General features: G+C 43.8%; 1 protein-coding gene across 1 annotated transcript in view; it reads right to left on the reverse strand.

Annotated features, from left to right (window-relative positions):
• The window catches only part of MYRFL (myelin regulatory factor-like), a 101546-nt gene that overhangs the window by 42576 nt on the left and 43367 nt on the right, over positions 1-15603 (reverse strand). The window contains exons 10-12 of the mRNA XM_010841624.1: positions 14989-15079; positions 7398-7598; positions 565-673 (exon numbers count right to left, since the gene is read on the reverse strand). Of these exons, the coding sequence (XP_010839926.1) occupies positions 565-673; positions 7398-7598; positions 14989-15079 (401 nt within the window). The remainder of the gene's footprint in view (positions 1-564; positions 674-7397; positions 7599-14988; positions 15080-15603) is intronic.

The following is a 15603-nucleotide window of genomic DNA, read 5'->3' on the forward strand; positions in this document are numbered from 1 at the left end:
TGTTTTCTCCACTCTTTCTTGAGACTCTGAGCCAAAAGTTGGAAAGGGTAAGTGCCTTAAATTCCCTGTACATAGACGCAAGGCTGGAGCTTAATTTTCTCTCTTTTCCTGCAGGCGGACTCTGATCCCTAAATGGTTCTTGTTTCTTTAGAATTCCTGGTCTGGAGTATAGACACCACTCTGCCTTTCCTCTGACTGGACCCACCTGCCCGGCCACCTTCCCCGTCTACCAGGAGGCTGTCCAGGGCTGCTTATAGTTTGCTCTGCCATCTGCCCCTTACCCCTCATCCCATGAGCAAGAGGACTCTGGGGAAGAGAAACAGCGCATTTAGAATCGTCCACCAGTACCTTGGGGTGCAGGAGCTGGGGTGAGGGTGTTGTTGAGTAAAGATGACACAGCAATTTCTTTAACCTTCCCTGTTCTGGTGATTATAGCTCTCACAGGGACATGTTAGAACGACAGGTTGCTGTCAAGAGCTATGGGCATACAGCCTCCAGATGAAGTGGGAATTAAAACGTGAATAGTCGACCACATAAAATCAAGAAGGGCGTTTGTGTGTGTACCTGTCTGATGGGCAGTGTTTATTCCCATTGCAGACGCAAATTCAGGCTTGTAGTCATATTCAACAATCCTCATTTGGGCTATTCTTCTCAGCTGTTCGTTTGTGTCAACCTAATGGAATTAAAGAGCAGATTTCATGCACATAGATGTTTGTTATTTAAATTAACACTCTGAGTGACCCAGAGAGACAAAGAATGTTGGCAGTGGGACTGTCCTTTCCTTTTGCCCAAACTATTTTAAGAGAAATTTATGTTTTTCTCCTCCAAGAAGCAAAAATTTCAAAATTCATGTCAGTGACTTCCATCCACTAGTTTATAAAATGAGCCAGAATTAAATGGCTAAATTATAGGGAAAAACATTTTTTAAAAAATAAAGGACTTCCCTGGTGGCTCATTGGTAAAGATTCCACCTGCCAATGCAGGAGACATGGGTTCGATTCCTCATAGGGGAGGATCCCACATGCTATGGAGCAACTGAGCTCCTGCACTACAACTACTGAGCCCGCGCTCCAGATCCTGGGACCGCAACCACTGAGCCCACGTGCTGCGGCTACTGAAACCCGAGGGCCCTAGAGTCTGTGCTTCCGCAACAAGAGAAGCCAGCACAATAAGAAGCCCACACACTGCAACTAGAGAGTAGCCCCCGCTTCCCAAAACTAGAGGAAAATCCCATGCAGCAATGAAGACCCAGCAAAGCCAAAAATAAATGACATGTAAGTAAATCACAGGGCAAAAGCTCCCTCATTCACTACTCTGGCCTCACTTCTCTCTGCTAAGAGTTAAACCATCTTTTTGAGAATGGAGCTGGCTGACCTTGGAGAGAAACAAGTGCTGTTCAAGACGGCAAGATATTTCCAAAGGAGCCCGCAGTATAAGCACCCAACAAATACAGCCTACCTTGTATTTATAAATTAAAAGGGCAGGGCTTAGTTCAAGTAACAACATTTGAAGAACGGGTATATAATACATCATTGAATTGCTGGTGGACATCTTGCTGGAGAAAATTTCTTCAAGGAGCAGTTTGCAAGCCCATATGATCCACCAGCAGGTCCCTCAAAATTCAGGGTTCCTTCCTACAGATGACTTCTCCCCTAGACCACCCTAACCAGGGGTCCTCCTCTGAGCTGACCACTCTTACAGAAGTAGTTCAAACACTCCCAACTGTCACTGCAAATTGCTCAAAATAAATTTCATGGGTGCCAGCAAAATGATAACAATAAAGACAATATAGTGGAATTTTCCTAGGGCTAAATGTGCTGATTCAAAGGCTTCTTTTTCAATTAGAGTTTTTAAAAAATGAATTCATAGTAATAGCATGATCAATTTTTTTAATGACCTAATTTGACAAGTTAAAAAGTTGGCAGTACTATGTGGGTCCCTAAATTTTCTTTTAGGGAACATAACTGGATTATGACACCAGCATCTCTTGGCAATTAAAAATATACCACCTGGACATCATTTATATGTTGAAACAACTAGAAATGCTTTTCTGTTATTTTAAGAAATCCCTGCTTTGCCCCTTAACTCCTCCCTGCACTCACTCTGTCGAGTGAGCAGGGAAATTCTTCCAATATCAGAAAGTCTCTCTATTCATCCATTTGGTATCAGAAGTTGTGACTTGGTGCTTAACTGCATAAATAGACTAACTTTATTTCAGGTACTTGTCAGGGAACTCACAGCTGTTTTGATCATTGCTGTCATCAAAAGCTTAGTTCAATTCATTCATTCACTGCTTCATTTGACTCATATTCACCAATCACCTTTGATATAGCAGGTACTACACTAAGTGTTGAAACTTCAAAATAATTTCTCTTTTAAAGTTCATGGTCTAGATAGACTCATCCCATAAGATTATATTACAATGTGAAAAATGCAGGTGAGGATGGAATTACGAAAAGAAAATCCCATCAACTCCAAGGAGGTACCTAAAGTATTCTCAGGGGACCGTGGAAAAGGGCTTACCAGAGATGGTGAAGCCCAACAGAGATCTTGGCTTATTTCAGTTCTCAAACACACTCTGCCCCTCCACAAGGTCAAGACCTTTGCTCAGGGCATTTCCTGCCTCAGAAGCTCTTCCTTCCTTTTCCTCTACCTCCACGTCCCCAATTTAAAACACCCCTTCACCAGAGAAGCATTGCTTGACCTCCAAGACTAGGAAGGCTCCCTCTGCCTTACATGCAGGCATTAATCAACTCATCACCAAACAACTAGTGAGTCACCTTTACGGTCTTATTCTATTGAATAGATACCCTTGTGAGGGTGAGGATGTATTTGAGCTCATGGTATTCTGTTTGTTACCATATCACCAGTTTCTAGACCAATTCCTTGCATGTAGTAGGTGCTTAACTAATATTTATTGAATAAATTAATAACTTTAAGATAGGAGTGGGACTTCACTGGTGGTCCAGGGCCTGGGACTCTACACTCCCAATGTAGGGAGCCCAGGTTTGATACCTGGTCAGGGAATTGGATCCTGCATGCTGAAACTAAGATTTCTCATGCCACAGCTAAGACCCAGTGTAGCCAAATAAGTAAATAAATAAAAGACAGAAATTAGTCAAAGACAGATGTCAGCTAGGGAAGGGAGTGGAAAGGGTAAGAATAAGACAGGGATGCTGGGCAGAAAGAATACCATAAGCCAAGTCCTGAGGCAGCAAATCCCCTGAATTATATCTGCACGACCGAATGCAGAGTTCGGTGTGTTTAGACTGTAAAGCTGAAGGCCAGAGCAAGGAGAGCCTTGCCAGCCATACCCAGATGGAGCAGTCAGAGTCTCATATTGCCCTGTGTGTGCATGTCACTGTGAGCCACTTCATTCATTCAACAATATAAAATGAGTAGCTACTATGTGCCAGATACTATGCCAAGCCCTGGAGATTCAAGGAGTAGTTCTTATTTGGAGCTTAAACTTTCATAAAAGTTCCTTCCCTGAGGCTGAGACCTGTATCTTGACCATCTAAGAACCAACAGAGCACCTGGCACAGTGTCTGATAGGTAACAGGCACCCAGACTTTGAGGGAAGGAATGAAAGAATGGAGGTAGTGAAATGGCAGAACCATCACTGACGCTAACAGAATTGAAGGCAGGGTCAATCAGGAGCCACTTAGCCAGGCCCTGCCCTGGCCCCAACTCCCTGCACTCTTGGGAGACCTGTGCCCACTTTGCCTACTTCTCATTATCCCCTTGCTTCCTGCATGATGGCCCATCAGAGAGCAAAGCGGAGGCAGTGCCAGTCTCTTTGTTGCAGAGGGAAACCAGAAGAGAATGTGCCCTCATGCCAACAGTCCAGGCTACACAGAGGGAAAATAACTCCTGCTGTCTAAGTGGGATTCTTGACTTCGTTTTCCTTTAAGACATATTCCCAGACATAGCAATTAGATTCACTAGGACTACTACCATTGTATTTCAGACAGATTTTTGGCCAAAGAAAATTTTAAGGGTTGACTTGGGGAGCTAAACACCTTCTAGAACAATCTTTATCTAAGAAAATGCTCTCGTGACTTCTAATGCTGGATTGTAGACCTTCCAAAGCTAAATATAAACATCTTGAGTTGCATGTTCCCTGTGGTATGTACAGTTGGCCCAGGGAAACCCCTAGAGACAAGGGCTGTGCCTCTTTGGAATCCTCTGCTAGAAACTGTACCAAGGCCACCATTCAACCCCATGCCTTGCTCACCGGTGTGTGTTGAGTGAGAGCCTAGTGAGTGAATCTGGGCGTCTGATCTTGCCCACAGTAGTTTTGGAAAGTTTTGACTGTGAATGCAAATGGTTGTCTCTGTCATGCTATCTCACAGTCAAGGTTTCCATACCATTAACTCAAGCATTGTACCGCAGAGAAGACATCACAGACTGTGGACTCCAGTCTGTTTAGGGAGGGGGATCTCATTACACATGGCCCACAGCCCAGACTATCAGTCTCCCATCAGGAGCAGCTTGAATGGCACCAGCTCACCCTGAACTTCTGATTTGGCTCATGGCCCTAAAGGGAGACTTCACATGTTTGGCTTTCTTGAGCTCATCACACTTTTGTCTTTAACTAGCACACTGCTGGTGCAATTGGGAGAAATGGTCTAGACCATTGTTCTAGACCAACTGAAATGGTCTAGACCATTTCACCTTAACTGATTTTTTTTTTTTCCTGGCTTTTCTTGTTTAGTCCTTTGCTGCCTTATTTTCAGCCTTTACCACAGAATTTGACTGATGCATTCAACGTTCAACTTCTTTATTTTTTTATTTTATTTTTTTTTTGCATTGACATTGCTGTTCTTCATGCCCCTTTGGTTCTCATCATACCCTTTCCACTCTAATTGTGATCAGTTTCCATTGTAAAAGCTGCGTTTCTTTTCCAGGTTACTATCGCCTCGGTAAATACCATGTCTAGGTAAGTGAAACTGCTCTTCACAGAGGCCGATCTCATTTTCCAGAGCTTCTGTTTTGTAGGTTTTAGTCACATCTGCTTTATCGTCTCTGTGTCTTGGACGTGAGTCCACCTAAGTTCAAGAAATCTCCTCCAGGCCTCTCCACACAGGGTGCTTGTGTGCTTATTATCTGCAAAGCCCTCTCCCCGCTGCCTGGAGTGAGGAGACACAGCCGGGCACTCAGCAGCTAACATTTGTCCTCCCATCACAATGCCAGGCACAGGTGTAGCCACAGCAGTTGTTCCACAGCAGTTAATCCAGAAGCCAGCTCTGGTTATCATGCCTCCTTAAAGAATGGGAAAAAGCCTGCTATCCTATGCTTGCAATCAGATCAACCAAGCTTCACTTCCTGGCATGTTTGGAAGAATGGCCTTCTTTTTAAAAGTTGGGAAAACTGAGTCAGGGAGAGGTGAAGATGAAGTTCACGTATCTGTCAGCACCATTATCAACATTACCATCATCTCTCTTGTCTGTAATAAATGGCGAATGAGATAGACAAGATTTCTAGAGACATGCATTTTATAAGTGTGGATAGACTTACGAAAGACAAAAATATTAATGTGAAATAATGGATGAATTATGTATGTAACTTGCATTTTTACATCAATAATAGTAATATCCATTTATATCTGCTTAGCTGTATACATCTAAAAAATGTTTCCCATATATGAGCTTAGAAAATATCCTTTAATGTGAGTGAAATGAATATAGGTATTCCCCACTCACAGAATAATAAACAGAGGCATAAAGCATGTCTGGGCCAAAGTTCCTGAGCAAGTAGGTACCAGAATCAGGGCTCAAACTAGCCTTCTAATCAGGGATTTGCTTTTCTTTCTTCCCTCCTACTGCTCTGGGCAGGAAGGGGACACAGGAACTTCTCATCTAGAGCCTTGATTGGATGACACTGCAGTGTATGGAGAAGCTTCCTAGACAGATTTGAGAAGTTCCAGGGAACCTTGTTATTTTAAGACAATACATTTTCTTCAAACCAAGGAACATCATTCAATGATGACATTTGGTAAATGGTAGCAGGAGGGATTATGGAGGACTCTCCCCACTTGTCATCTTCTGCTTACATTTAGATAAGACCTGGTGGGGGATTGTAGAACCAGTTGCAAGGATGAGTTTGAGTTGGTGTGATCTGAAGCACAGACAGTTCATCTCTTTTTAAAAGGCAGAAGCATGGTATCTAAGGCTGGTATCTGGAAATGTATACGAGAACCTCCCAACCCGGAGAGTTCCCATCTGGCTAGTAGGTCACAGCTCTTCTAACATGAACCGCAACTTTGCAATCAGTATAAAAGTCTATAATTACAGCCTTTCTCTGGGATTCTCTCAGCCAACAAGGACATTCCTTGGCTAGTTTAGAAAAACCAGTGCAGATCTGCACTGGGAAAGGAATGCAGTCTGGTAGCATGGCCAGTGATTTACAAATTAAGTCTCCTATTAACTGAGAAAGAATACAGAAAGGAGATTTAAAAACACCATTCTGCCACTGCCTCAAAATTGTTTACAGGAGACGCAGTATGTGTGAGAAGGTGGGGAGAGGGCAGAAGCAGTGAAAGGGCAGCAGAATTAAGGTTGGAATGACCTGGCATTTTCATCCTGACCCCTTAGGTCTTCATAGCATTTGAGACTTTCCAAGATGATTCAGTACTTATTTTCTCCACAGGTTAAAAATTATAAAAGATTCAGTGGGGTTAAGCAGAGAAGCATCATCTCTACCTTATGGATAAAGACACTGGCATTTCAGTGAGGTTAGGCATTTTTATCCAGGCAAGCCCAAAGTGAACAAGTAGTCTCCTGCTTTCAAGGCCTGATTTCTGATTTTTATAAGGCATGCATGCCTCATTACAGAGGGAAAATGTCTTGACCTGGAAACCGGGGATGATGGAGTTGCCTGAGTGAGGAGGTGAAGTTTCTCTAAGTGTTCTCAGAAGGATGCTGAGCAGGGAAGACAGTGGCTGGCAGGCCTGGTACGAGGGACTCTAGGAGGAAGAAGGTGGAGAGGCCCAGGAGAAACATGAGCAAGAACGGACCTAAGACAGTGCTCCAAAGACGAACAGGGAGATGGAAGTGTGGAGACGGAAAGGAAAGGCAAGCTCCAGTGGGTGACAACAGAAAAGCAGCAGCCTGTGGAAAATAACTCGGAGACTTCTTGCTTGTGAAGCCAGTGTCATGCTGTCATGGCCCACGACTCCTGGGAGGTAAATGCATTCTCTCGGGTAGGAACTGCATTATAGTTTCAGCAGAGACACCTAATGACTCCAATGCTCATAACTGTTAAGTGCCATGTTTATCTCACGCCAGCAGGTGACGTGGAGAGATGCCCCGTGTCCAGCATGTCAGAGGCCAGGAGAGCCCAGAACTCCTGACTCGGGTGTCAGAGGAGGTGTCTGAGGCCTGCCCCCTGCTCACCTCCTGGACGTTCTGCTTTGCCCGGCTGTCAGAGGGATGCATAATCGTCCCCATCACTTTCACGTTGCCACAGACAACCAGGGCTTCGTCCGGCGCGTCTGTGTTTATGCCCACTCGACCGTGACAAACGACAGACTCTGGAACTTGTCCTCGCTGCCACAATGCATCAATGTCATTTTCAAATTGCCCAGGGTTGGAGGCCTAGAAAAAAAAATACATAAATACATTACAATTAAAGTTATGGACATAGGAACAAATGATTGCTTTATTCCTCAAGGGAAAGCGGAATGTTAGCTAAGTCTTTCACTTGAGAATCATTTGTCAGATGGGACATTCTGACATATTCTAATAATTGCGGCCCAGGAGAACAAGGAAGTCTCCTTTAAATGCTCTGTATCCTCCACAGACCCCCGCCCCTGCCTCTACCAGCAGGAGCTCAGCATGTCATGGTTTGCAACATCCGGTCTCAACATGGAACTAAAAACGTGTCAGTTATAGTAGGTGGATGATAAAGAAGAAGGAAAAAACCTCAAAATGAGTATCTTTTTAGGGAGAATAATAATAATGATTTAAAACCAGAATATTATGTCAGAAAATATTACAAGTTTATTAAAGCTCAGATAATTTTAGCATTTAGCTAGCCCTTTTATAGTTTCAAATCACCTTCACGTTTATGATTTCATATACAGTTGACAAGCAAATGACAATACAAGCATAATTAATATACTTCTGCTGCTGCTGCTGCTAAGTCGCTTCAGTCATGTCTGACTCTGTGCGACCCCATAGACAGCAGCCCACCAGGCTCCCCCGTTCCTGGCATCCTCCAGGCAAGAATACTGGAGTGGGTTGCCATTTCCTTCTCCTCAGCTATTCCCTAAGCACAGATGATACTGAAGGAAGCATTGTAACAGCTACGTTTGCTGAGTGCTAATCCACATCCCAATTCCATGAGATAAGACCATTATCTTCCTTTTACTATATTGAGACTCTAAAAGAATAAGCCTATTTCCCAAGGTCACAAATCTAGTAAGTTCTAGAGTTGCCATTATACTTCCTTTGATGATTAAATAATGATTCTAACTTTGACTTTTGTGTGGTATTGCATAGAAGCAGCCCTGGCTGAATGCAGTCTTCCAGGAAAATCCAAGTGGATCTATCAGACTAGAGAAAGTTTTGGAGGTTTTATTGTTATATAAAAATTTTTTGCCAAATAATTTTCTACTGTACTGCTTTCCCTCTGCCCCATTTCCCTGTAGCCAGTGACCATATTTCCACATATCTTTTCAAAAACTATTTGTTTATATATCTGGCTGCACTGGGTCTTAGTTGTGGCATTCGGGATCTTCCGCTGTGGCATGTGGACTCTAGTTCTCTGACTGGGGATTGAACCCTGGGCCCCCTGCAGTGGGAGCGTGGAGTCCTAGCCACTGGACCACAAGTCCCATATTTCCACATATCTCTGAGTAGGGAATCAATGAATCCATCAAAATCCTCACAACAAAATTAATGTTTTTAAAATTATGACCTATCCTTCTCTACCTACTCTCGGTGTTATTTGAATGTTTTTACCATAGTCGTGTGTTACTAATTTACAAATAATAATGAAAAGAAATCTCAAAGTTTATTGCTAAATTTGGGTTCAGTTAGGAAATTTAGGTGTCTTCTACTTCCAGTTTCATTCCCACCTGTCTGAACCCTGATCTGCTTGGAAGACTCAACCATTGACACCACGTAGGCAAAAGCAGGGAAAGAATATACAGCAACAACTTTGAACAGTATTTTGTGTGAATTCACTTGAACAAAGAGCTTTTCTGTAAGGTCCCCAGAGCCTCCTTGGTTGTGAATGGCAATTTGGCTTTGACTCAAATCCTTTTATAGTGAGCAGTCAACTAAATCCAAAGGTATGCCATATAAAATGCTGATGTATTTTCCTCTGCTATGAACATAATGAGCCACTTCAAGGAAACAAAACAGGACAGTGATGGATTTTCTTTTTCTTAATGAGCTCTGGGATAATTATGATCCTGTTGGTAACTTGATAGTACTGGAACAGCAGATATAAGTAGGTTCAATTTTGGGGGAACAATTACAAGAATCTCACTTGGCTTTCATCAAATGAAAACTCAAATTCCTAAAACATATTCAGATCATTTTGGATGGTCCATAGATCTACAAGGTTTAAAATACAGAGCCTTGAAGAGGATTCCTCCTCAGTAATGTGTTTGTGTTCAGTTGTGTCCGACTCTTGGCGACCCCATGGACTGTAGCCTGCCAGGCTCCTCTGTCCATGGAATTCTCCAGGTACGAATACTGGAGATGGGTAGCCATTTCCTTCCCTGGGGATTGTTCCTGACCCAGGGATCAAACCTGGGTCTTCTGCATTGCAGGCAGACTCTTTACTAATGGAAAATGTTATTATAAAATCTGTGAACTTATTTCCCTTCTCTAGTAACAGGAGTGTTAATGTATCAAAGCAAACTGAAATGGAACCACAGAAAAACATTCTGGGATCACGAATTTGTGCTCAGATGTGACCCAATAGTGGTTGATTGCTCTCAAATGCCAAAATAAAGTTTATAGAATACTTTTATTTGCCACAGCCTTACATATTTAGGGGTGACCTGAACATTTTACTCTATATTGTGACACAAACTGGCTGTGTGACTTTGGGAGACTTACTTAACCTTTCTCTACCAGTTTTCTCCTCTGGCACATACAGATAATAATGTCTTTACCTATCTTATGGGGTTGCGGGAGTTAATTGAAATCATGTGTGCATGAACACTTTGTAAAAATGAGGATGAATGGTCTCAAATTTATGCTCAATACAATCTGCTGTGCATAGTAAGCACCATTTAACCTGTAATCAATCAATCTGTCCCCTCAGTAGCATCTGCAGAGCTACACAATTCCGAGGGAGCTCCGTTCACAGAGAATACAGTGGAAATGGCGCCCCCTGCAGATGCTTGGAACAGGAACCATCACAAGTAGCAAAGTTTGGAAAGGAAAGCTGGATTTCTTTGCTTTATCAGTTTGGGCTTCTAAAGAGCAGCCAAAGAGCATAATAGGAAAGCTTGAGCTGAGGAAGGCAAGAAACTCGTTCTTGTACCTTTTGAAAGGACTATTGAAAATGGGCCTAGAGACGCGATCTACCAGGGCTACTCAATGTGTGGTCCACAGGCCAGCAGTAGCAGCATCTCCTGGAAGCTTGTTAGAAATGCATAATCTTGAGAGAGTAGCACTGAAACATATACATTACCGTATGTAAAACAGATTGCTAGTGGGAAGCTAGTGAGAGTCCCTTGGACAGCAAGGAGACCTAACCAGTCAATCTTCTAAAGGAAATCAGTCCTGAATATTCATTGGAAGGACTGATGCTGAAGCTGAAACTCCAATACTTTGGCCACCTGATGCAAAGAACTGACTCTTTAGAAAAGACCCTAATGCTGGGAAAGATGGAAGGCAGGAGGAGAAGGGGATGACAGAGGATGAGATGGTTGGATGGCATCACCGACTCAATGGACATGAGTTTGAGTAAATTCCAGGAGTTGGTGATGGACAGGGAGGCCTGGCATGCTGCAGTCCATGGGCTCACAAAGAATCAGACATGACTGAGTGACTGAACTGAACTGAAGTGAGCAGGAAGTTACTTTACAACACAGGGAGCTCAACCCGGTGCTCTGTGACAACCTAGAAGGGTGGGATGGGGTGGGAGGTGAGAGGGAGGTTGAAGAAGAAGTACATACATAAGTATAAATATGTATACTTATGGCTGATTCACAGAGCTGTCCAGAAGAAACCGACACAATATTGTAAAGCAATTGTAAAATTAAAAATAAATTTTAAAAGATAAATTAGAAAAAAAGAAGTGCATATTCTCAGACATCTCCAACCTACTGAACCAAAAATTGTGGAGGTGGGACCCAGGCATCCGTGTTTCCACCAGCTCTCCGGGGGATTCTTATTCTTAACATAGTTTAAGAACAACTTCTTTATGTCATACACTAGTTCCATACAACTATGAAAGGGCTCATGAGTTACCCCTTCTATAGTTAGTAGGCTGTTCTGTTGAACTCCAACTGCACAGTGAGACAGACATTGCTCTACCCACTGATTCCTTTGGGTAAATAAAAATTCAGCTGAACTTCAGAAGAGGGGTGTGTGTGTGTGTGTGTGTGTGTGTGTGTGCAGCTCGAGTGTGTAGGGGAAGGGGAGGGAGGTTTGTGGTCAGAAATGGGCAAGGGCCAGGGAAAACAGAGATGGCACCTGGAGTGGCTCTGCTCTCCCCTCATCCCTCCCCATCCTTGCATCTGCGTTCTTTCCCTTGTCTTTCCCCATTCCGGTTGTGGGTTTCCCACCCCATGGTACTTTGGTTGCAGAGCAATAAAAGAGAATTTGGGGGGACCTGCCCATTTCTATTCTTCTGGAAAAATAAGCTGGAATAAATTAATGGTTTTCAAAACTAGGAAACCCTGGCATGTCTTTGAAAGGAAGACAAAACTGATCATCCCTCCTGCTCGCAACATAGCCCTACCAACCAGGTTTAATTATGTGTTTTAGGAGAAGAATGGAGCTGAAGGAAAGTCTAGCCATTAACAAGGAGAATCCGAAGGAGCTCTGCCGGGGGATGTTCCCCAAAACAAAGAGCTGGGAAACAAATCTGTTCTTTGGAGTGAGCTTTAATTTCCATTAAATTGGTCAATTTACAGTATGGGACCAAAATATCTTTCCAAAGCTGTTTTGATTGACAATCTGGATGAACAATTGCTGGATCCTGCCCCTGTTTCTCTCTCCTCGGAGAATTCTGACAAGCTTGGTCTCCTGAACTCCCCCTTGAGGCCTGAAATTCATCTACTGCAGTCTTCAAGCTGTGTGTGTTGTGCTTAGTCACTCAGTCGTGTCCAGCTCTGTGACACCAGTGACTGTAGCCCACCAGGCTCCTCTGTCCATGGGGATTCAGCAGGCAAGAATACTGGAGTGGGTTGTCATGCCCTCCTCCAGAGGATCTTCCCAACCCAGGGATCAAACTCAGGTCTCCTGCATTGCGGGTGGATTCTTTACCATCTGAGCCACCTGGGAAGCCCAACCTTCCTCCATACATTCACCCTTATGTTAATTTCTGCTATGGGGAAAAATGACTCAGTTCTCAAAATGAATCTGGATTTGCTAAGTGCAATTTGCAGGTCTCCATATAATGTGGTCAGGTCTTATCTTTGTCAGATTTCTCTTCCTTCATCCTAGAACTCGAACTAACAGACCCAGGCTTTGGCCCAAGAGGGCATATCTGGCTTTTTTGTAAAATGTAGGCTGGTCTGCCCTCTGCTCAACCCATGGTACATATACCTGTTTAGTACCCTCTAGAATCTCAGGGGCAGGAAACATGCTCTCTAAAACTCACTGATTCAAACAATAATGCCATTTCTTAAATTCAGTTTTTCTCTTAGTTGGTTTAAATATTATATGCTTAAATAAATGCAAAAGTCTGCATTCATTTTCACTCTGCATTTGGGGTTAGAACAAAATAATCTCAGTAAGATATTTCCAGTGTGAGGGAAAGATATTATTGCTATCGTTTTTTTTCTCATTGTTGTTAGGGTAACCCTTGTGTTACCCAGCATACATATAGAATAGGGTATTCTCTTTAACCAAAAATTATGGCTAGAAGAAAGCCATTGAATGTGGAACACATCCATTTTTAAAAAATAAAAACTTAATGAATAATATGACATCCAATCTATACTAAGCATAATTTTTTCAATAGTCACACTTAACATGAATTGCAGAAACTTTGGACTTCTTAGGGTCATCATTACGAGTTAAATTCTCATTGAACTTTGGGTACGAGAAAGAGCCCATTAACAGAGAGTTCTGAGAACAGCATGTCCGGCCATGTTCCCCTCTCACATTGCTGCTGTGGAGACTTGCACGGCAGCCTAGGCAGAGCTTTGCAGGGGCTGTCAGCAGGAAATGGAGAAATCTCAACACCAGGTAAATTATTTAAAGTACGCAGGTGACTAGCAGACTGCCTGACTTAAGCATGAATTTCACCACTCAAAGCAGCAGTTTCATGGTATCCGATCTACCCTAATGTTAAAAAGAAAGGCATTGCCTGTATTTGTTCCTTCCTGTGAGGAATCAGAAAAAATAAGCAACCTAGGTTTCCAGACTTGATTTTAAATCACATTTATTAGCACACCGAAGCAATCCCAGATGACAGCAGGTGAGGTGTCAAAGACCACCCCGACCCTGGCTGAGGTATGGGCCGGAACCTCTGCTCTTGGCTCATGACCTAAGGAGGGGCCCCACCTTCCTTTGCCCCAGAGGAGGCTGTTTTGCCGAAGCTTAGATCAGGCCCCACAGAAACACAGTCTGGGTATGTGTGCTGGCGGGCACACAGCCGGCCTCACCCAGGGACATCTGGACACACCAGTGTTTTACTTCATTTCCATCATTACTTTGCTTCCAATAAAACTCTGAGATGTAGTTTCAAGAGTTCCACTAATAGATGGCTTGTTATTTTTTATTGACTAAAAGAATTACACAGAGGGCCCTTTGTTTGAGAACAGCTCAAGGCAAGCTGTGGAAGACTCACTTCCCCAAATGGGCAGCTCTTGTCCCCAGGCCTAAGTTTAACAGCCAGGTCAGTGGGCGTGCCCCAGTGTAAACTAGTTTCCCCACTGGAGTGTGCATGTCTCCCTGTGCCACTTCAAAGACCCATCACCAAACAGCCCCTCCCAGGGCTGCCAGGCCTGTGGTTACCTGTTCCCTCATGGCCCTGGCATTCTCTGTGCTGGCCAGCCTGGCCTCACACAGCTGCAGCTGCAGCTGCCAATAGCTTCATGTTTTGGTGGCTGCCAAGACTCCCGTCCAGAGCTGTGACCAATCATTCATTCAGCAAAATGTGCTGAGCCATTACTCTGCTCTGGGCAGCAGCCTAGAAGTCCTGGGGTCACCGATCAGTCTGGGGCATGGGATGCCTTCCTGCCTATTCCCCCACCCTGTGGGCTTTGGGGTCAGAGGGAACTGGGTTGTAACCCAGGCTCCTTCATTTACTTACTAGCTTTGCGCTCATGGATGACTTTCTCTCCCTCTTAAGCCCCTCTTAAGAACTCTTAAGTTCCTCTGGGTGTAAAGAATGTAATGTAAACGTGAAACAATGTAGAATGATGTCACACAGAAATTATGTAGCCCAGTGCCTATAACATACAGTAAAAACCAGGGCTTCTCAACTACGGCACTACTGACATTTGAGGAGGAGTAACTCTGTTGTGGGGCCTGTCCTGGGCATCGTAACGTGTTGAGCAGCATCCCTGGCCTTAACCCACTAAATGCCAGTAGCACCCCCAGTTGTAACAACCAAAAATGTTTGCAGACATTGCCAAATGACCCATGGGAAACAAAAGTTCTGGTTGAGAACCACAATGTAAAAACTAAAATCACAGTATCTGCTATTACTCATTATCTTTGTCATCACTGGCAATTGAGAAGCTGCATACTTCATGCATTCCACTGAATATGTAAAGTCTACTTACAGGGAAAAAAAAAAAAAAAAAAACCATGGGATCCTGAAAAGTCAAAGAACCACACTTACCCTTACAATGATCCGTTCAGAGATGTGGGCAGACAACAGGTAGAACTGGTCTTGGTTAGCAGCATACAGTCCAACCACCAACATGAAGTATCTAGTTCAGAAACAGCAGACGAATGCCAACACATCAGGAAACAAGAGACACAGTTTCTGCCATGAAATTGATTAATTAACAGAGAATTTACCGGGTTTACATATTCAAAATTTTTCTCTTCCACCCTAAGTTGCCCCTCTTGTGAAATCACAGAGGAGTTGGTTCACTCACTGTTGTTCTGGGTCTGCCTTTAACTCAGCTTGAGGGATGAGCGTGCTGTTTTGCACACCCACAACAGCCATCACTGGGCATACTGGGCTTGGCCCATCAGTGCTGGCCTAGTGCAGACCTTACCCTGCTGCATCCCGGGGCCCTCAGCACAGCACTGCTTACACACACTGCTAAGTGCTAAGTTGCTTCAGTCATGTCTGACTCTGTGCGACCCCAGAGATGGCAGCCCACCAGGCTCCTCCGTCCCTGGGATTCTCCAGGCAAGAACACTGGAGTGGGTTGCCATTTCCTTACAAAAAGTCACCTTAGAGGTGCCTTTGTTCAGAGCCAGCCAAGCCACACATCCTACGCCA

This window comes from Bison bison, unplaced genomic scaffold (assembly GCF_000754665.1).
Source record: "Bison bison bison isolate TAMUID 2011002044 unplaced genomic scaffold, Bison_UMD1.0 scf7180017864163, whole genome shotgun sequence".
Classification (NCBI taxonomy): domain Eukaryota; kingdom Metazoa; phylum Chordata; class Mammalia; order Artiodactyla; family Bovidae; genus Bison; species Bison bison.